This window comes from Phyllobates terribilis, unplaced genomic scaffold (assembly GCF_046119375.1).
Source record: "Phyllobates terribilis strain yellow unplaced genomic scaffold, ASM4611937v1 Scaffold_60__1_contigs__length_8166268, whole genome shotgun sequence".
Classification (NCBI taxonomy): Eukaryota; Metazoa; Chordata; class Amphibia; order Anura; family Dendrobatidae; genus Phyllobates; species Phyllobates terribilis.
In genome coordinates this window covers 5,535,074-5,558,416 of record NW_027362820.1, presented here as the reverse complement: position 1 = coordinate 5,558,416, position 23,343 = coordinate 5,535,074, and the positions used below count along the sequence as shown (strand labels likewise).

At 46.9% G+C, this 23,343-nt stretch overlaps 2 protein-coding genes across 3 annotated transcripts in view; one reads left to right on the top strand and one right to left on the bottom strand.

Moving 5' to 3' along the window:
• Window positions 1-13,280, top strand: part of LOC141192333 (uncharacterized) — a 48,924-nt gene extending 35,644 nt beyond the window's left edge. The window contains exon 10 of one of the 2 annotated variants that reach the window (XM_073661839.1): window positions 11,453-13,280. In XM_073661839.1, the coding sequence (XP_073517940.1) occupies window positions 11,453-12,729 (1,277 nt within the window). In that variant the 3' untranslated portion in view covers window positions 12,730-13,280. The remainder of the gene's footprint in view (window positions 1-11,452) is intronic. The other variant, XM_073661841.1, reaches the window with a different exon arrangement.
• The window catches only part of LOC141192389 (uncharacterized), a 208,977-nt gene that overhangs the window by 131,252 nt on the left and 54,382 nt on the right, over window positions 1-23,343 (bottom strand). The gene's annotated exons all lie outside the window — the stretch shown is intronic.

Sequence of the window (23,343 nt, the reverse complement as noted above, 5' to 3'; positions counted from 1 at the left end):
CCGCACTACTAGATGTGACGCGCCCCCTGGGCCGTGGGGTACACGGTGCCGGGCCGGTCGTTGCTAGGGGAGATGTCACAGTGGCGGTGACCCGGTCCGTGACCCAGGGCGGTTAATCAAAAGGGGAATATTTACAGGGAATATTTACAGGGGATTTATAGTTCTTAGATACAGTTTGTGACGCCACCTGTGGTATGCGGCTAAAGGGAGCCGCCGCTGCGGAGCAGGTCCTCTGGAGGTGTTGGTAATGCAGCAGAGTTGGTTCAGCTCTCCACAGGTAGAGCTTAGCTCCAGGGCAGTGTAGATGTTGCTGTTATGGTGTAGTGCAGAGGATGGCGCAGATAATGATCACAGAGACAGTAAGGTGCAGTCCTCAGGGTTTACTCACTGTTTCTTAGACTTCCAGTTACCAGTACTAAAGTAACTTCCCACGGCGTTCTGTGCTTACTCAGGGAGGGGTTCAGCAAGCTCCCAGGTCTCTCCGGAGTACGTAACGGGACCCCCTTCTGTGTGTTCCCTCTGGCCGTCTCCCTGCACCTCACACCCAGTGTCTCAGGCCAGTGGCCGTGGACCTTGCCGGGCGATGTCTTCTCTGTCCCCTGGGTCCTCTATGGCCACCTTTCTGGTGATTAGATGTGGCTTGTGGCTACAGTACCTGAAATACTGCAGCCTCCGGTTTCCTAGTTGAGGCTTAAAGAACTCTGCTAGTTTAGGGACCGGTCCTCTCTGTGCGACCTGACCCCTCCACCTCCTGGCAGATTCGGGCGTACGGGTGGCCTCCAGCACTACCCGTACCCCTGGGGTCCATTCCACATTCCTTTCCTGCTCCTCTCTCTCTCTCTCCAGCCTTGTGCTTCTCTGGCTAGGCCCTCCTCCAGAGCAGAGCTTCTACAGAGCTCCTGCTCCTCTCACTGTCCTCCTCTGACTGACCTGATCTCTTCAAGATGGTTTCTCTCTATATACTATCCCTAACAAGTGCTCCCCTGAACTTCTTCCTCCACCTACACCCACTACATGGTTCCCCCTCACTTTGGTTCCCCCCACTCCAGCCACGGACAGGGCTCAGCAGGAAGCGACGCATCATGCACCTCCTGCCGGTCTGGAGTAGTGTAGTGTTGGATGGAGGTGTTAGGGTCCTGGGCAGTACTCCTTCCTTACCTGAGCGTGAGATACCACACCTCTGGGTGAGATGCAGTACCCCTGTGGCGACTGAACCCGCAGGGGCGCCACAGATGCATTATGTAAAATAAAATATAATTGATGAATTATATAAAATGAATTTTATCGATCACCCATGACAGCACCACAAGAGGGGATTCGTCCTCCAAGGACAGGATACCCACAGGCTTAAAAGGGCAGCACCTCTCCCACAGATCAGTTGTTTTCCTGTCCTTGATGAGTGAACCTTTGTACCGGAAGATCATTTCCCAGGCCCAGACGGACGGTTCAGGCAGCGGTATTTTCCCTGCCTTGGCCAGTCCAGGGTCCCTAGAAGCACCACAGTGGGTCCAGGAGGACTTTCACGGTTGTGTGCGGGCGCAGGTGAGCAGCATCCTGGGCGAGGATAGCGTGGCTCATCGGGTGTTGGCACGTGCCTGGAAGCGAGATACAGGGCAGCTGCATGTGCATTGCTTCCTTGGAATTCACGCCAGCTGGCGTTTTCCGGTCTGAAGGCGCGCCTCTCTGATGCGAAGAAGGCATGTTCGATGCCAGGATGCGCCTGAACAGCATTTTAGCAGCGGCCAGGGCATGACCAGATTGCACAACTGGGGCATGCCTGGATGAAGCGTGAGCCGCTTGACCGGAAGTGTGTGGGAACCGGGGGTTCCGGAAGGGTCTGGAGAGGTGGGGAATAGCGTTTCTCCGGCATCTAAATGACGGCAGGAGCATGGATCGGTGCTTCCTTGCTCATTGTTCCCTCCAGAATAACGGATATCACTGAGCAGCAGCAGCCTGATAAGAAGCCCCAGAAGCAGGCGGAGCAGCGTCGACCCCGTAGCAGTAGTTTTGGTGGCAGTGTCTGTGAGAGACAGAGGTCTGCAGGCAGTGGCGAATCCAGACAGAGGAGCTCCAGGAAAGTAGACGCGTTTTCGGCCTCTAAAGATGGTCTTTTGGCTGAGGTGGGTTCCCCTCTAAATCTCGTACTATATGATTGCCTCACACTGGTAAGTGATCTTTGTGAAAGCTCACTCAGTGATGTAGCCTTTCCCTTTTTTGTCAGTTATTGCCAGGGAAAGAAGTGTACAGCAAAGTCTAAGCACAAGGAGTGTGCACTTTGCAGAAATCTACTGCCTGACTCCAACCAAAAAAAAACTTTGCCAGTATTGTATAGAGCAGACAGTAGCGGAGGAGACCACTAACTCTGCCACCGATTTAAGATCAATTATCATGGCGGAAGTCCCTTAAATCCCTTTCCCAGGAAGAGGTTCATAGAGGTAAGAAGAGTAAAAGGGCTAGCCAGTGGTCCCGGGGTTGCATGTGTCTAGCTTTTCAAATAATGATGACGAATCCTCCTCAGACGGTAATGCTGGCCATCTTTGTTTTCCTATAGATGAGATGGACAAACTCGTAAAGGCAGTTTGGACCACAATGGGGATAGTCGAGTCCAAACTCGAGAAATCAGTTCAGGACATTATGTTTGGAGGCTTGGAACAAAAAAAGCATAGGTCATTTCCTATGAATGAAAAAATAATTTAGAGGGAATGGAAAAGAGAGGCTCCCTTTCCCCATCAATTAAGAGGAGATATCTGTCACGCTGTCTCTGCGTACAGGAGGTCTGGGGCCTAAACTGACCCTAAGCTGGGGCCCTGACTAATCCCTCTACCTGGAGGTACTGTTAAAGGTACAGAGGTCCAGGCCGCCAGCGTAACCCCTACCTCCTGAGGATCCCTGCACCTCAGTAATCTAGTCCTGAGAAGGACCCCGATCACAACAATAGGGAACAGGAAATAATATGCCAACACTCAGTACTTAGACGAACGAGACAGTACAAGGGTTAAAACAAAAACCACCTTGCATACAAAAACTACACCACAACAACAGAGGGAACACCAACGGGAAAGGAGATAAATGATAAAGCGAGGAAGGGAAAAACCACACCAAATACACTTAGCTCAGAACTCCAAAATACCACGATCCGCTCTGTTTGTCTGTATGAAATGCTTTCACCGACACTTCCCTAACAGACCGGCAGGCATTTGAAGGAGTCCCACTACTGCAGCATTGATTGCAGCTGGGCGAGGCTGGACCTCGTCTAGCACAGAGAGAGAGAGTTAACTCCCTCACTGCCGAAAAACACAAAACACCAAAAACTCAGCTGCGAGAAGTCAGGCTGTGTAATCGTGATGATCTTCGTGGCGACACACCCGTGACAGTACCCCCCCTTCTACGAGGGGCCTCCGGACCCTCAGGGCCAGGTTTATCCGGGTGAGTCGTGTGGAAGGCCCGAACTAATCGGTCTGCGTTAATATCCGACGCAGGAACCCACATCCTCTCCTCAGGACCATACCCCTTCCAATGAACCAGGTACTGAAGGGACCGGCGATTAAAGCGTGAATCGATGACCTTTGATACCTGGAACTCCAAGTTACCATTGACCACCACTGGAGGGGGAGGTAAAGGTGACGGTATCACCGGCGCCACATACCTCTTAAGCAACGATCTGTGGAACACATTGTGAATTTTAAACGTAGGGGGGAGGTCAAGATGGAATGCCACTGGATTAATTATAGAACTGATCCTGTATGGCCCGATGAACCTGGGACCCAGTTTCCAGGAGGAAACCTTAAGTTTTATATACCTGGTAGACAACCATACCCGATCGTTCACACTTAGGTCCGGACCAGACACTCTCCTCCTATCAGCCATACGTTTGTATCGGTTCCCCATAGTATTCAGATTCTTCAGCACCCCTCTCCATACTGAAGTGAGTGATGAGGAAAATCGTTCCTCCTCAGGAACCCCCGAAGAGCCCCCCTACTGAAAGTACAAAACTGGGGGTGAAAACCATATGCCCCAAAAAACGGGGACTTACCAGTGGACTCGCTCCGCCTATTATTAAGAGCAAACTCTGCCAGAGGTAAGAAAGAAGCCCAGTCCTCCTGGTTCTCTGACACAAAACACTGGAGATATGTCTCCAAACTCTGGTTCAGACGTTCCGTCTACCATTGGTCTGAGGATGAAAAGCCGATGAGAACGATAAATGCATCCCCCGCCGAGTACAAAATGCCTTCCAGAACTTGGACACAAACTGAGACCCCCGATCCGACACCACATCGGAGGGTACCCCGTGAAGCCTCACAATCTCCCCAATGAACACCTGCGCAAGAGTTTTAGCATTTGGAAGAGCAGGAAGAGCGATAAAATGTGCCATCTTGCTGAACCTGTCTACTACAACGAGAATGACCGTTTTACCCGAAGACGGCAGGAGGTCCGTAATAAAGTCCATAGACAGATGAGTCCAAGGACGCTCCGGGATCTTCAAAGGTAAGATGGCCCCAGACGGACGGGTATGTGGGGTCTTAGAGCGCGCACAAACCCCACAGGACGCAACAAAATTTACCACCTCTATATGTAAGTTAGGCCACCAAAACCGACGCGAGAGTAGATCCACAGTTGCTTTACTCCCTGGGTGTCTTGCCAAAGCTGAGTTATGGTGTGCCTCGATCACCTTTTGTCGTAACTGATCTGGAACAAACAGTCTCCCTGGAGGTCCAACAGGGGCATCCCCCTGAGCCTCCAATACCTCCTCCTCAAGCTCAGAGCATACTACCGACACCACCACCCCCTCTTGAAGGATAGGAACCGGGTCATCCGTATTCCCGGCCCCAGGGAAACTACGAGATAAGGCATCCGCCTTCACATTTTTTGACCCAGGACGATATGTAACGACAAAATTAAACCTGGTAAAAAACAACGACCACCTGGCTTGTCTGGGATTCAGACGTTTTGCGGACTCCAGATATAGCAGGTTCTTGTGATCGGTGATGACGGTGACCGGATGGACTGCCCCCTCCAAAAAATGGCGCCACTCCTCAAAAGCTAGCTTAATGGCCAAGAGTTCCCTATTGCCGACATCGTAATTCCTCTCAGCGGACGACAATTTTTTAGAGAAAAAGGCGCACGGATGCCACTTACCAGGGGACGAACCTTGTGACAATACTGCTCCCACCCCTACCTCGGAAGCGTCTACCTCTACAATGAATGGCTGTGACGCATCAGGTTGAATGATTATGGGTGCCGAGGCAAAACTTTTTTCAAGGAGGAGAAAGCTTGACAAGCCTTGTCAGACCACCTAGAAAAATCCGTCCCCTTTTTTGTCATGTCTATGAGAGGTTTAACCATGGACGAGAAATTACGAATGAACTTCCGGTAATAATTAGCAAACCCCAGGAAACGTTGTAGTGCCTTAAGATTCTATGGCAGATCCCACTCAAGAACTGCCCGCACTTTCCCAGGGTCCATACGAAAACCGGACGCTGAAACCAGGAAGCCTGGAGTTCCTGTACGGCGAACACACACTTTTCCCATTTGGCATACAGTTTATTATCCCGCAAGATCTGTAACACCTGCCTAACGTGCTCCTGATGAGACACCAGATCCGGCGAGTAAATTAAGATATCATCCAGATATATGACAACAAACTGTCCCACCAGGCGGCGAAAAATGTCATTAACAAAGTGTTGGAACACCGCCGGGGCATTAGTCAGACCGAATGGCATGACAAGGTTCTCATAATGCCCCTCCGGAGTGTTAAACGCCGTCTTCCACTCATCCCCCTCCTTCATCCTAATCAGATTGTACGCCCCCCGAGATCCAACTTAGAGAACCATTTGGCGCCCACGATCTGATTAAAGAGATCGGGAATAAGTGGGAGCAAATACGGATCTCGGACCTTAATCCGATTAAGTTCACCGAAATCCAGGCAAGGGCGTAGGCCTCCATCTTTCTTCTTCACAAAGAAGAACCCCGCGGCCACCGGGGAAGATGAAGGTCTAATATGCCCCTTAGCCAGACTTTCAGAAATATAATCCTTCATGGCCTGCCTCTCAGGACCAGAAAGGTTATACAACCTAGCTTTAGGTAACTTGGCCTCAGGGAGCAGTTTTACAGAACAGTCATACTCGCGATGAGGAGGTAGTTCCTGACACCCTTTCTCCGAGAGTACATCCTCAAAGTCCGCCAGAAATGGAGGTAAGACCCTAGGAGTAACCGCACCGATGACCGTATTCATGCAGTTTTTATTACAGAATTTACTCCATTGGCTTATCTCTCTGGATTGCCAATTAATAACCGGGTTATGCATAATTAACCAAGGAAGGCCCAACACTATAGGAGTGGAAAGACCCTCCAATACGTAGCAAGACAACAGTTCTTTATGTATAGCCCCCACTTGAAGTTTTACGTTATGCACAGATTGCAAAAAACTTCCCTGACCGAGGGGCCTGGCATCAATCGAGAATATGGGGATGGGTTTAGCCAATTCACTCAATCACATACCTTGAACCCGGGCAAACCGAGCGTCCACCAGATTAGCCCCGGCACCACTATCCAGAAGAACAGATATCCTCTCAGTTCTCGTACCCACCACCACCTCCGCCGGTACGAGAAACTGAGATGAACCTAGGGACGAAATACCTACTCCCAGATTGCCGTCCACCACACAACCTGGGATCAACAGTTTTCCGACGACTCTTCACTCTGCAAGGGACGGGATGGACACTCCCCAATAAAATGTCCCTTTCTCCCGCAGAAGAAACACCTTCCTGTCTTATGGCGCACCACCGGTCCCCTCCCCCGAAATGATGTCCCTCCTAATTGCATAGGCTCCTCTGGACTGACCAGGGAACCCTCCATATAAGGAACACCTGTAGAAGGTGGAGTCATCACAGAGGGTGGAGTTACCCCGCACCTCTCCCGAAGCCGTCTGTCAATGCGAATAGCAAGGGCCATAACGGCTTCCAGTGACGCGGGAGGGTCATACTGTGCCAAAACATCCTTTAATTTGTCGGATAAACCTTGACAAAACTGGCTCCTAAGAGCCGGGTCATTCCACTGGGTGTCCGTGGCCCACCTACGGAACTCCGAACAGAATTCCTCCGTCGGACGATCTCCCTGCTGGATCCTACGTAACTTAGATTCAGCAAGGGAGATCCGATCCGGGTCATCATATACGAGACCCAGAGCTGCAAAAAACCTATCCACTGACTGGAGAGCCGGGGAGCCCGGGGGAAGAGAGAATGCCCAAGATTGTGGGTCCCTTGTAGGAGCGAGATGACAATTCCCACCCTTTGTTCTTCACTCCCCGATGACCGAGGCCGCAGCCGAAAGTACAACTTGCATGCCTCCCGGAAAACAAAAAAACTTGTCCCGCCCCCCAGTGAACCTGTCAGGGAGAGCTACTTTAGGTTCTGGTCCTGCTTGCTCTTGGGGATACAAAACCTTGGACCTAACGTCCGCCAGCTCCATGGACAAACTCTGCAACTGCCGAGCTAGACCGGCTACTGGATCCATGGTAGCTGGAGAGCATCTTAGTGGGTCGGTGAAAATGTCACGCTGTCTCTGCGTACAGGAGGTCCTGAGAAGGACCCCGATCACAACAATAGGGAACAGGAAATAATATGCCAACACTCAGTACTTAGATGAACGAGACAGTACAAGGGTTAAACCAAAAACCACCTTGTATACAAAAACTACACCACAACAACAGAGGGAACACCAACGGGAAAGGAGATAAATGATAAAGCGAGGAAGGGAAAAACCACACCAAATACACTTAGCTCAGAACTCCAAAATACCACGATCCGCTCTGTTTGTCTGTATGAAATGCTTTCACCGACACTACCCTAACAGACCGGCAGGCATTTGAAGGAGTCCCACTACTGCAGCATTGATTGCAGCTGGGCGAGGCTGGACCTTGTCTAGCACAGAGAGAGAGAGTTAACTCTCTCACTGCCGAAAAACACAAAACACCAAAAACTCAGCTGCGAGAAGTCAGGCTGTGTAATCGTGACGATCTTCGTGGCGACACACCCGTGACAATATCCCTTGGATGAGCCTTCCTTGTCAAACAGGGACAAAGCCCCAAAACTGGATGCGGCCATAGTAAAGGCGGCTTAGATGTACATTGGAGATGTTGACTGGTGCTCTAGAGCCAACAATGGCTGTTACATGTACAGCCAGATCCTTAATCATCTGGTTGGATCATCTGGAAACCCAGTTAAAAGACACAATGTCAAGACTATGTCAAGACACAATATCTTGGCCACTGTCCCACTTATGCGAGGGGCTGCAGCTTTTCTATCTTCGCTTCGGCTGATTCAAGTTTGTTTAGCGGCAAGGTCAGCAGACATTTCAAACACTTATGGTTAAAATGTTGGCCAGGGAAACTCCAGGCTAGAATGAGACTGTGTGCCATTCCGTGTGAGGGGGAACACCTGTTTGGCCCAGCTTTGGAAAAGGCTTGCAATGCTAAAAAGGGATATCCTAACTTGTCCATCCCAGCCTGCAAGCGATCCTTCCGGAAAAGAAGGTTGAATTGAAGGAAGACCTCCACAGATCAAGACAAATGGAAAGATCAAAGAAGAAAAGGTAGCAGCTTCATGTTCGGAACCTCTTCCCAGGATTCCAAAAAAGTCAGTGATTTCCAGCCCAGGTGGGGGGAGACTTTCGTCCTTCTTCCCGGCCTGGGAAAAAATATCGGGAAACAGTTGGATTCTCGGCCTGATAAAATCCGGTCTAGAAATGGAGTTCCGCTCAATCCCGCATGGAAGATTCGTGGTAATTCCCTCTAGGTCTTTGTCAGCAGGGCAACGGGCCCAGAGGCCAAAGTCTCAGCTGGTGCAGAAGGCTGTCCTATTAGAAGTTTCAGTGTCAGAAAGAGGGAAGGGATTTTAATCCCCTCTCTTTCTAATCAAGAAACCAAACTGCTCTTTCAGGATGATAATACATTTGAAGGGCTTTATTAAATTCCTGAGAATCCTTTCATTCAAAATGGAATATGTAAAATCTGCAATAAAGTTACTCTTCCCAGAAGAGGTGATGGCCCGTCTCCGGGAGAAGAATGTATTGATTATCCTGTATTTGTATAATTTTCTGGTTGTAGGCAATTCGACCTGGCATTGCACTAGTCAGTTACAGGAAGTGATATCCACCTAAGAATGTTTAGGTTGGCTATTGAACCTTAAAAAGTCAAAGATAGAGCCCCTAAAAATACAGTAATATTTGGGGCTACTGCTGGACTCAGAGGTGCAGAAGTATCATTTCCCAGGCGATAAAAAAGAAAAGATCCGAGGCCAGATGTTAAGGGCCCTGAAATTCCCCATCCTGTCCCTTAGAAGCGCTATGTCCCTTCTAGGTTTCTAACTTTGTGCCTTCCGGCAGTCTTGTGAGCCCAGTTCCATACTAGAGCCTTGCAGTAGGATGTGTTAAGAAATTACATTTCCTTTAGAGGACACCTGGAAGGAAGGTTGATGCTATCCCCAATGTCAATGCAGTCCCTTCTTTGGTGGCTGAGTGTCACTAATCTGTCCAGGTGGGCTCCGTAGTAGACGTAGTAAACCAGGGCTTTTGGACGGGGACAAGAGAGTTTTTTGTTCCTCAAACTTGAAGGAATTACTTGCAGTTGAGTTGGCAGTAAGAAGACTCCTATGAAGACTACCATCATGTCAGGGGCTTTTCATGGTTGAGGACAATGTCTGTCACTGACTTGTGGGTCCTCCCGCAGATTCCAAATCTCCTTTCTGGGGCTAATTCACCATCCACAAGTAGCCAATCTTCATTTGATGGCATGGCCTCACCTTTGAAAGAAGGGTGCTCCAGGCTGTGGTCCCTCCCTAAATTCTTAATTTTCTCTATAATTCTGTCATGGTGCCGTCATGGGTGAGTCTTATGATTTTTTTCAGAACCCATGACAGCACCCTTATAATCCCTCCTGTCACGTGTGTGTGAGCACTTCTTTCACTAGTGTTATAAGTTCACCGTTTTAGTTGTGATTTGTGGTGCGGGTAAGATTTGTGTTTTGGCAACAACCAATGGAGGTCCTATCACGCGCTGTAATCCAACTGATGCGGAGGAGAGGTGCCAACCTTTTAAGCCTGTAGGTTTCCTGTCCTTGAAGGGCGGATCCCCTCTCTCAGGGTGCGGTCATAATCCTGTTATCAGTAAGACTTTATAATGAAAAATCTGAGAACAAAAATTGAAATGCTGGGTGAAATTTTGTGGTTCCGCACTGTATTATCTCAATAATTAATTATATTATTCTGTAAATAAAGTCTAAAAAAAGTGTTAAACAATGCAAGAAAAAAATCCCCAAATGGCCAATGCTGCCAATAAAAAAATAGCTTAATTTGAAAGAAGAAAAACAAACCTGGCATATTTGGTATCACCATTTTCATAACAAGTTGTATGTATAAAACTATTTCAATATTTATGTAGCACGATGAACAGAATTAAAAAAAAAAGAGAAACTGTCTGAATTGCAGCTTTTACTTATTCTGCATAATAAAAAAAAAAATCAAAAAGTGACCAAAACACAAAAAAAAACACCATTAAAAACCACAGCTCGTTATGCAAAAATAATTCCCCATATACAAGTAATAGATCACGTAGGCAGAGGCCTGTCAATCTAAGACAGCGGGCAGAGAGAAGCCGCCGGGAACCCGCCTGTCCGACTAGTCTATTAAAGTATGAATTTCTCTAAAACGCCGCAGAATTTTAGAATGAAACGCACCTGGCTGACATCATACAGTCATACAGTCAGTGTCTTCTGTACACAGTCCGCTCATTGGGAGCCACTGGGGACCAACATGGCAGCCACGGGGGACTTTACCAGACCCACAGCTGCAATAATAACTCATGGGGGGAAGCAATGTGTACCTAACTATTTAAATGCCACTCAGCCACTACTGCTAAAGGCAGATGGTGGCTGTGTAACAAAATTCCTACTCCGCCTCGACTGAATGACATAATTTTAGATTGTCATTGCACATAAATTAATAAATTCAGGCTTGCATCTGGTTTAATGTCAGGCCTTTACTGTTCATTACCATACTGCTCCACCGCGCTGCCCTGCTCCACCGCGCTGCCCTGCCCCACCGTGCTGCCCTGCTCCATCGCGCTGCCCTGCTCCATCGCGCTGCCCTGCTCCACCGCGCTGCCCTGCTCCACCGCGCTTCCCTGCTCCACCACGCTGCCCTGCTCCACCACGCTGCCCTGCTCTGCTAAAGTGCATTTAAGGATCAACACTGAAATCAGAAAACTGCTGAAAAACTGTGTAGTGTCTTAATATCAGTATCTTGCTCTATCGATAGATTGAGATCTATTTTGGCATCACACTTTTAGTTGGTTAATAACTGAATTTTGCTATTTCATATAGAAATCCTAATAAATATAACATTAACAATATAAATATACAGTTACATTATTACAAATATGTTTGTTTTATTCTTGGCAGATGCCTTTACCATGAACTCAGAAAGACATATGATATCCTCAGATTTGAAAGCAGATGATCATGGTATCACACCAGATACATATGAAGAGCATGCCATTGCTTCAGATATAACATCAGCCCTTCACAGAAAAGATCTATTTTATGGTCAAGTGGTCCTATCTTCTGATTCATTACAGAATGTTGAGCACAGAAAGGGAGCTAAGGAGCGGAGAGCTCACTCAGGGGTGAAGCCATTATCATGTTCAGAATGTTGTAAACATTTTAATCGTAAATCAGATCTTGTTATACATCAGAGAATTCACACAGGGGAGAAGCCATATTCATGTTCAGAATGTGGGAAATGTTTTACAGACAAATCAAATCTTCTCAAACATCAGAGAACCCACACCGGGGAGAAGCCTTTTTCATGTTCAGAATGTGGGAAATGTTTTATTCGGAAAGAGTATCTTGATAACCACCAGAAAACCCACAAAGGGAAGGAGCCTTTTTCATGTTCAGAATGTGGGAAATGTTTTATTCGGAAAGAGCACCTTGATAACCACCAGAAAACCCACACAGGGGAGAAGCCTTTTTTATGTTCAGAATGTGGGAAATGTTTTATTCGGAAAGCGGATCTTGATCGACACCAGAGAACCCACACAGAGAAGCCTTTTTCATGTTCAGAATGTGGGAAATGTTTTTATCAGAGATCAAATCTTATTGAGCATGTGAAAACTCACACAGGGGAGAAGCCATATTCATGTTCAGAATGTGGGAAATGTTTTATGCGGAAAGCGCATCTTAATAACCACCAGAAAACCCATACAGAGGAGAAGCCTTTTTCATGTTCAGAATGTGGGAAATGTTTTATTCAGAAAGCGGATCTTGATCGACACCAGAGAACCCACACAGAGGAGAAGCGTTTTTCATGTTCAGAATGTGGGAAATGTTTTTATCAGAGAACAAATCTTATTGAGCATGTGAAAACTCACACAGGGGAGAAGCCATATTCATGTTCAGAATGTGGGAAATGTTTTATGCGGAAAGCGCATCTTAATAACCACCAGAAAACCCACACAGGGGAGAAGCCTTTTTCATGTTCAGAATGTGGGAAATGTTTTACAGACAAATCAAATCTTCTCAAACATCAGAGAACCCACACCGGGGAGAAGCCTTTTTCATGTTCAGAATGTGGGAAATGTTTTATTCGGAAAGAGTATCTTGATAGCCACCAGAAAGCCCACACAGGGAAGAAGCCTTTTTCATGTTCAGAATGTGGGAAATGTAGGTGTAATTAATACAGGTTATGAATGCAGTGTAGGAGGGCTTCTTAAAGAAAAACCAGCAGAATTCTTTCTAGTTGGTGGGTGATCAAATACTTATATCATGCAATAAAATGCAAATTAATTATGCAAAAATCATACAATGGGATTTTCTGTTTTTTATTTTTAGATTCTGTCTCTACCATTTTATGAGCTGCCTTGAATAATAACCAAGCTTATTCTATGGAAAAGTCTTATTTGTACAAGTACCCTGTGCATTGTAAAGTGCTGCCAAATATAAAAGTAATTATTATACATATAGTTGCAATAAAAATTATTCAACTTCCTTTCCAAATTCCTTTTATTTCCAAACCCGTTTTGCTGTTTGCAATAAACTAATGAAACAAGAACAATATAAAAAGCTCAACACAACTAATATAACATGTGGTTTCTCTAAATTCACCACAAAATTGCACATTTAATGACTCCTGCCATCCAAGAATGATTCCATCCCTTCATGAGCTGCATCTTGAGTACTTAGTAGAACCCTTTCCCTGCTACATTCAGAAACCCTGCTAACCTCATTAATATTCCTTGCATGCCTTCTGTCTCTTTCAATTGTGCCCTTTGAAATGTGCAGTCAGCATGTAATAAACTCTCCTACATCCATGACTTTTTCCTCTCAATTCCCTTAACCTTCTTGTTCTCACTGAAACATGGATTCAGTAGTCAGATACCACCGCCGCTGCTGCTCTCTCTCATATGGTGGCCTACACTTCTCTCATACCCCGAGAACTAACAACAGATCAGGCGGAGGTGTTGGTCTGCTCCTTTCAACAAAATGCACTTTTTCCCCCAGTACCCCTCCCTTATCTTCCCTTCTTTTTGAGGTCCAGACTGTCAGACTCTACCGGCCTTTCTCCCTGTGACTGGCATGTATGTATCACCCTCCGGGCACCTCCCATCAGTTTCTGGATCACTTTTCCACTTGGCTTCCAAATTTTCTATCTTGTGACATCCCCACTCTCATCGTGGGGGACTTTAACATCCCAATTGGCGATCCCCTTTCCCCATCTTTCGCTCATCTTTTATCGCTAACCTTTTACTTCGGCCTTTCACAACTTACTAATTCTCCTACACATGAAGACGGGAACACACTGGACCTGATCTTCTCCTGGCTATGCTCAGTACATGACTTTATTAACTCTCCTCTTCCGCTCTCTAACCACAACCTTCTTTCATTATCTGTCAAGAACTGTAACCCCACTCATGACACCCCCACTTTCCACACTTATAGAAATATATGCGCCATTAACACCCAGAGATTTATGAAAACGTTGCAATCATCATTTGCCCCAATCTCCTCCCTCTCATGTCCTGACCCTGCACTGAAGCACTATAACGAAATATTGTAATGCGCCCTGGATGAAGCCGCACCTCCTACACTTAGAACAACTCGGCATAGATGGCAACAACCCTGGCACACGCCGCAAACACGTTTTCTCTAGCGGTGCTCCAGGTGCGCTGAACGGCTGTGTTGAAAATCTAACCTGGCCGAAGATTTCATCCATTATGAATTTATGCTTAAAACATATAACTCCGCCCTTCACCTCTCCAAACAAACCAACTTTAACAACTTCATCATCTTATTGTCCAATAATCCTGAACACCTCTATGACACTTTTCATTCTCTCCTTAATCAAACAGCACAGGCCTCGACCACCGACCTCAGCGCTGAAAATCTGGCCAATTATTTCAAAGAAAAATTTGACCATATCCGATAGGAAATTTTCTCCCAATCCCCAAATGTTATGCATGCTCCTCCCTCCAACATTGGTTCAAAGTCAGAAAATGAGCAAGATGCAGTCACGGAAGAAGTGACCAGGCTCCTTGTATCTTCTGGCCCTACCACCTGCACCAGTGACCCTATTCCCTCACATCTTCTTCAGTCCCTTTCTCCAGCTGTCACCACTCACCTACCTAAAATATTCAACCTCTCCCTCTCATCTGGTATTTTTCCCCTCCTCTTTTAAACACGCCAGCATACAGTACAGACCAAAAGTTTGGACACACCATCTCATTTAAAGATTTTTCTCTATTTTCATGACCATGAAAAATGTACATTCACACTGAAGGCATCAAAACTATGAATTAACACATGTGGAATTATATACTTAACAAAAAAGTGTGAAACAACTGAAAATATGTCTTATATCCTAGGTTCTTCAAAGTAGCCACATATAGCTTTGATTACTGCTTTGCACACTCTTGGCATTCTCTTGATGAGCTTCAAGAGGTAGTCACCGGAAATGGTCTTCCAACAATCTTGAAGAAGTTCCCAGAGATGCTTAGCACTTGTTGGCCCTTTTGCCTTCACTCTGCGGTCCAGCTCACCCCAAACCATCTCGATTGGGTTCAGGTCTGGTGACTGTGGAGGCCAGGTCATCTGGCGTAGCACCCCATCACTCTCCTTCTTGGTCAGATAGCCCTTACACAGCTTGGAGGTGTGTTTGGGGTCATTGTCCTGTTGAAAAATAAATGATGGTCCAACTAAACGCAAACCGGATAGAATAGCATGCCGCTGCAAGATGCTGTGGTAGCCATGCTGGTTCAGTATGCCTTCAATTTTGAATAAATCCCCAACAGTGTCACCAGCAAAGCACCCCCACACCATCACACCTCCTCCTCCATGCTTCACGGTGGGAACCAAGCATGTAGAGTCCATCCGTTCACCTTTTCTGCGTCGCACAAAGACACGGTGGTTGGAACCAAAGATCTCAAATTTGGACTCATCAGACCAAAGCACAGATTTCCACTGGTCTAATGTCCATTTCTTGTGTTCTTTAGCCCAAACAAGTCTCTTCTGCTTGTTGCCTGTCCTTAGCAGTGGTTTCCTAGCAGCTATTTTACCATGAAGGCCGGCTGCACAAAGTCTCCTCCTTAACAGTTGTTGTAGAGATGTGTCTGCTGCTAGAACTCTGTGTGGCATTGATCTGGTTTCTAATCTGAGCTGCTGTTAACCTGTGATTTCTGAGGCTGGTGACTCGGATAAACTTATCCTCAGAAGCAGAGTTGACTCTTGGTCTTCCTTTCCTGGGGTGGTCCTCATGTGAGCAAGTTTCTTTGTAGCGCTTGATGGTTTTTGCAACTGCACTTGGGGACACTTTCATAGTTTGCCTAGTTTTTGGGACTGACTGACCTTCATTTCTTAAAGTAATGATGGCCACGCGTTTTTCTTTACTTAGCTGCTTTTTTCTTGCCATAATACAAATTCTAACAGTCTATTCAGTAGGACTATCAGCTGTGTATCCACCTGACTTCTGCACAACACAACTGATGGTCCCAACCCCATTTATAAGGCAAGAAATCCCACTTATTAAACCTGACAGGGCACGCCTGTGAAGTGAAAACCATTTCCGGTGACTACCTCTAGAAGCTCATCAAGAGAATGCCAAGAGTGTGCAATGCAGTCATCAAAGCAAAAGGTGGCTACTTTGAAGAACCTAGAATATAAGACATATTTTCAGTTGTTTCACACTTTTTTGTTAAGTATATAATTCCACATGTGTTAATTCATAGTTTTGATGCCTTCAGTGTGAATGTACAATTTTCAAAGTCATGAAAATACAGAAAAATCTTTAAATGAGAAGGTGTGTCCAAACTTTTGGTCTGTACTGTACATCTATTACTTAAAAAACTATCCCTTGACCAGAACTGCGCTGCTAACTACAGACCTGTTTCCAATCTTCCCTTTATCTCTAAACTCCTGGAATGCCTGGTCCACTCCCGTCTAATCCGCTATCTCTCAGATAACTCTCTTCTTGACCCTTACCAATCTGGTTTCCGCTCTTTAGACTCTACTGAAACTGCACTCCCTAAAGTCTCTAATGATCTACTAACAGCTAAATCTAATGGCCACTACTCCCTGCTGATTCTCCTGGATCTCTTTGCAGCATTCAACACTGTGGATCGCCAGCTCCTGCTCACTATGCTCCTCACTATTGGCCTCAACGACACTGTTCTCTCCTGGTTCTCCTACCTCTCTGACCGCTCCTCCTCCTCTCTCCTTCCCCTTACTGTCGGTGTTCCTCAAGGATCAGTCCTAGGCCCCCTTCTTTTCTCCTTATACACTGCTCCTATTGGACAAATAATCAGCAGATTTGATTTTCAGTACCATCTCTATGCTGATGACACCCAATTATAAACCTCTGCTCCAGATATCACCCCTGCATTATTACAAAAGACCAGTGATTGTCTTTCCGCTGTCTCTAACAGTATGTCCTCCCTCTATCTAAAACTGAATCTGCCAAAAACTGAACTACTTGTATTTCCTCCCTCCACTAACCTACCTGTGCCCTTTATTGCTATTTCCGTTTGTGGCTCTACCTTTACTCCCAGCAACATGCCCGCTGTCTTGGGGTCATGTTTGATTCAGATTTTTCCTTCGTTCCTCACATCAAATCACTCGTTCGTTCATGTCATCTACACCTCAAAAACATCTCTAGACTCATAACTTTTCTTACCTTTGACTCGGCAAAAACTCTTACTGTAGCTCTTATTCATTCTCGCCTGGACTACTGCAACTTTTTTACTAATCGGTCTCCCTCTTTCTAAACTTTCCCATCTCCAATCCGTCCTTAATGCAACAGCCAGGATCATATTCCTCTCCAACCGCTACACCGATGCCTGTTCCCTATGCCCATCCAATACAGAGTTCAATATAAACTTATCACGCTTACTCACAAAGCGCTCCATGCTTCAGCACCGCCCTACATCTCCTCCCTCATCGCAGTCACCACCCTACCCATGCCCTCTGTTCTGCCAATGACTTTAAACTAAAATCCTCCGAACTTCCCACTCTCGTCTCCAAGATTTCTCATGTGTTGCGCCAATTCTTTGGAATGCACTACTCAGGACAATTCGATTAATTCCCAATACCCACAGTTTTAAGTGTGCCCTAAAAACCCATTTCTTTAGACTGGCCTATCGCCTTAACATACTTATCTAACTGTCCTAGTTTAGCCCATATTAAAATTTTCTTCAAATTCATACCATTCATGCACATAATAGTCTGTAATGTACACGTACTGACTGGCGAACAGTTCATGTAGTGTTATGTACATACCCTATTTAGTATATTATGGCTATATTATATAACATATGTACATGATACCTTTTGTGCCCCCCCTATGTCCTCATAGACTGTAAGCTTGCAAGCAGGGCCCTCACTCCTTTTGATATGAGTTATGCTTATTTTGTAACGTCTGTATTGTCTGTATAAGTCCCCCTAAAATTGTAAAGTGCTGCAGAATATGTTGGCGCTATAAAAATAAAAATTATTATCATTATGGCAGTTATCACCAGCTGTAAACATTGCTACATACCCACATACCCAGACATCGGTTTTGCCTCATTCCTGAGGAATCTTAGCCCAGTCTTTATGGTTAACTCCCTTTGGTTCATTAATATTCTTGTGTTCTCGAGAGTGGTTGAAAAAGTTGTGAAGAGACCATTGCTTAGTGGAAACAAGGAAAAGAATACAAAAGAATTGCAAAGATATTGAACTTGTAAAGACTGCTTCCAGCTGTAACTCTAAAAACATTCAAAGTCCCAGGAACACTGACTACATTACCTGGACTTGAAGGAAACATGACCCATCTCCAAGAAGTACACCTTCACTGACCAGAGTTGTCAGCTCTAATAGTGTCAAAATCATGTCAATAAGTCACAGGAATTTTGGGATTCTGTCCTGTCGAGCGATGAAACAAAACAGAACATTTTCAGGCCTATGGATAAAAGTATTATTGAAAGAGGATGAATGAAGCAAATGCTAAAAAGAACACCCTGCCTACGGTGAAGCATGGTGGTGGCTGGGGTGCACTTCCAAAGATTTTACAGTACCAACCTTCAAAAATGATGGACACCTAGTAAATGTTTTGGAGTCATTCCCATTAAACCATCAGGAACTGTATGTGGAATGACTCTTTTGGTTGCACTTCATAAATAGCTGTCTTTATGTGGAAGTCAAAGCAGAATTTTGCCAACTTCCTCAGATTCACAGATTTTCCATTCCAAATTAATTTGATTCAGGTTTCCTCCCCAAGTCTCTCATCCAATGGTACTAGATTTCACCTCTGCAAAGCATCAGTAATGAAAGTTACAATCTTAGCTATGACTACTTTCTGCTCTCTTGTATATGTTCTTGCCTCCTCTTGACGTACCATCCTACTCAACTGAATGAGATAACCATTACTATGAGAGAGAGTTCCACTGAGCAGCTGATTCACTTAACCATAATCAACATCTTCAATGGATATCGCGCTTTTCGCAAGGATTTTGTGAAGGAACAGATTCTTATATTAATTGTGTGATGTGTTTGAATTATATAAGACTTTGTGCTAAGAAGAATTTCTGCTGCGACATACAGATATCCAAGATGGCGGTTGAGAGCTTCATATAACTTTAAGAACAAGAATGACTTTGCTTAAAGTGAACTTGAGATGATGATGGCCACCTGCCAAGAGTATTATGTTAAAGTAGATAAGTAATAGATGTAATGTTGCATAACTGGGTGTAACCAATTAAGTAAGACTACTGGATTAATTAGACAATTGAGTGTCTTTGTAGAGGGGCCCCAGTTCTGGAAACCCCCTTGGAAAACCTATAAAAATATACTCTTGACCCTCCCAGAGTGAGGGACTCTTGCTGAGCATCACCGGGTTGTGGTCTCCTTTATTCCCTCCCATCACAACGCCTGGGCGCAATGGCACCCCCTGCTGTTGGCAGATTGCCATAACAGATTTTATGAACAAGTTTATTCGACCTGTACAGGCATTCGCACAATTTCTCCCTCTACATTTCCGCCCTCTGTCAGTCACTGCAATGGAGCTGAGCTGCAGTGGCCGCAAAGAATAGTAGCCGAGCTTAAGTAGCTGGTGTTATATAGATTGTTAGAATAAAGACTCCGGTCCATCAAGGTCAACCTTCCTCCACCAGTTATACGTTCTCTATCGCTAGTTTATTTAAAACCCACAATGCCATTTGTTGTGATAAAAACATCCAGCCATTTTTTAAAAACTGTTCTAGTGTCTGCCATTACTACCTCTTGTGGTCGGCATTCCACAGTCTGACTGCTCTAACTGTAAAGAACCCTTTCCTATTTAGCTGCCGGAATCTCCTCTCCTCCAAACGTAATGAGTGCCCCTGGTTCTTGGAAGGAATAAGTCATGTGCAAGTTGTAGCGCCTGCGTCTCTGCCTCCTGCCCCTCTCCTGTGGCAGAGACGCCGACCCCCTTACTGCCACAGCCCCCGCTAAGAGTGTTCCACTCCTCCGTCCTCCTTACACACTGACACTGCCCGGGGTACACGCACAACTAACAGATCCCCGAGTACTGTGCTTGGGGGGGCACGCGCACTTCCTGCCTCTTAAGGGGCCGCACGCCATGCTGAATGTCCCTGGCCAATGGTTGGATTACACTAAAAAGACAACATCTGCAAGGAGTTTGTGTGGGTTTCCTCCTGGTTCTCCGGTTTCCTCACATACTCCAAAAGACATAATCATAGGGAATGTAGATTGTGAGCCCCAATGGGGACAGTGCCCATAATGTCTGTAAAACGCTGTGGAATTAATGGCGCTATGTAAGTGAGTAAAATAAATAAAATAAACTACTTAAGGCACCTCCTCCAACATGGAGGTGCCTGTGCAACGTTGTAAATTTGTTTGCTAAACACTCTTGTTAGTTCTCAGGTCCCAGTGCATGTATCTCCATTTACCTGCCTGTCCGTCAGCCTGTCTACCAACCGTGCCCGCCTGCCAGTCTACCAGCCGTGCCCGCCTGTTCCTGCCTCCTGTCCCTTGGGGGTCAGTTGCTATCTTCCCGAGGTCAGACCCGGATTAGCACCTGGTCCACCTTCCTCGCCTCTCCTTGGGTCATGGAGTAGTCAAGCCGCTGTACATCGAAGTTGAATTTCGTGAGGTCCCTAGTTATTTTCCCGAGTCTCTCCTTGCACCACGGCACAGTGGCTCCACCACCCATCCCATTACACAAGTCCTTTGTATTGATCTCACATGTATTTATACATATAAGTGAGATCTCCTCTGAGGCTTCGTTTTTCTAAGCTAAAAAAGCCCAACTTTTCCAACCTCTCAACATATGAGAAGTCTCCGTCCCTTGTAATAATCTAGCTGCTGCCTCTGAACTGACTCTAACTTCCGAATAACTGTTTTAAAATGTGAAGCCCAAAACTGGATCCCACATTCTAGATGTGGCCTCACAAGTAATTTGTAGTGACTACTACAGATTAAATGCAGCTATACTGGACACAACTCTCCATATTGACCCCAGTTCTTTTGACACAGAGGTAACTTGAACATTCTTCAGTCTTGTAGACATAGTGCAGGTTTGAGTCCTCTATCACAGAGGTCCCCAACCGCCGGTCCGCGGACCAGGACCGGGCCGTTGGGGTTTTTCAGCCGGTCCGCGGGGAGAGGGGGCCCCTCCAGCCTCCAGCAGGGCCGCCATCAGGGCATGACTGCCCTGACTCCAGTATGGGGCCCGGCCGGTAGGAGCCCCCTCGGAGCCCCCCTCTTGTGCGTCTCTCTCCTCATGGGGCCCCCCGGCCGCATGCTAAGCGCCGGGTCCGGGACATCTAAGCGCTGCGCTGCTGCGGCAGCACCTTCATGATTCCCCTGACTTCCGGTCATGTGACGGCGCCGTCACATGGCCGGAAGTCAGGAGAACCTGGTGTCAGCGATTTGGACGAGCGCCAGGATTCTGCAAGGATCGCATGGGGGTAAGTATAACAAGTTTTATTTTTTTTTAAATACAATTAACTAGGAATGGGAGATGCACATGGGGGGAGGGGAGAGATGAGAGATGCACATGGGGGAGGGGAGAGATGAGAGATCCACATGGGGGGGAGGGGAGAGATGAGAGATGCACATGGGGAGGGGAGAGATGAGAGATCCACATGGGGGGAGGGGAGAGATGAGAGATGCACATGGGGGGAGGGGAGAGATGAGAGATGCACATGGGAGGGAGGGGAGAGATGAGAGATGCACGGGGGGGTGAGAGATGCACGGGGGGGTGAGAGATGCACGGGGGGGTGAGAGATGCACGGGGGGGATGAGAGATGCACGGAGGGGATGAGAGATGCACGGGGGGGTGAGAGATGCACGGAGGGGGATGAGAGATGCACGGGGGGGATGAGAGATGCACGGGGGGGTGAGAGATGCACGGGGGGGATGAGAGATGCACGGGGGGGATGAGAGATGCACGGGGGGATGAGAGATGCACGGGGGGATGAGAGATGCACGGGGGGGATGAGAGATGCACGGGGGGTGGATGAGAGATGCACGGGGGGGTGAGAGATGCACGGGGGGGATGAGAGATGCACGGGGGGTGGATGAGAGATGCACGGGGGGGTGAGAGATGCACGGGGGGGATGAGAGATGCACGGAGGGGATGAGAGATGCACGGGGGGGATGAGAGATGCACGGGGGGTGGATGAGAGATGCACGGAGGGGGATGAGAGATGCACGGAGGGGGATGAGAGATGCACGGGGGTGAGCTGCACATGGGGGGGTGAGAGATGCACATGGGGGGGTTATGTTTACATAACTTTGTTGCCTTATGAAGGGCGGGGGGGGCCCCCAAAAATTTCTTGCACAGGGGCCCACTACAGTCTGTGTCCGCCCCTGGGATGAAGTAAATGCAGCTGAACAGCAGCTGTCAGGACAGCTGCCCTGTCCTGCTGCAGGGCGTGATGGGGCCTCAGTGATGCGGCTCCTGGCACAGCACATTATGTGGGGCTCCTGGCATAGCTCCTGGCGGGGACCTGGTCTACACTATATGATAAGTATGCACTAAACTCCAAATCCCTCCATTACCCCGCCCCCATATGACCAAAGCCCCGCCCACCCCACCCCCTCCTTGCTGGGCCATGGAAAAATGATCTTGCTTCAAGCCGGTCCCTGGTGCAAAAAAGGTTGGGGACCACTGCTCTATCAGAGTCATTTCAGGAGATCCACTAAAGCTTATCTGAAGGTTTTATTATGGAAGGTATATGGTTCAAGAAAACAAACTGGGGCTCTTATTGTTTTAACCCCTTCTTGTGATGTGTATTACCAGATAAAGACAGTTTGGCAAAGTACACTGCTCAAAAAAAATAAAGGGAACACTTAAACAACACAATGTAACTCCCAAGTCAATCACACTTCTGTGAAATCTACCTGTCCAGTTATGAAGCAACACTGATTGTGAATCAATTTCTCCTGCTGTTGTGCAAATGTAACAGACAACTGGTAGAAATGATAGGCAATTAGCAAGATACCCCTATAAAGGAGTGGTTCAGCAAGTGGTGACCACAGACTATTTCTCTGTTCTCAGCCTTTTGGGCTGTTGTTTTGGTCACTTTTTCATTTTGCCGTTGCTCTCACCCCTAGAGGTACAGTAGCATGAGGCGGTGTCTACAGTACAACCCACAGAAGTTGCTCAGGTAGTGCAGTTCATCCAATATGGCACATCAGTGCGAGCTGTGGCATGTGTCTGCACAAACGGTTAGAAACCGACTCCATGAGAGTGGTATGAGGGCCCGAAGTCCACAGATGGGGGTGGTGCTCACAGCCCAACACCGTGCATGACGCTTGAC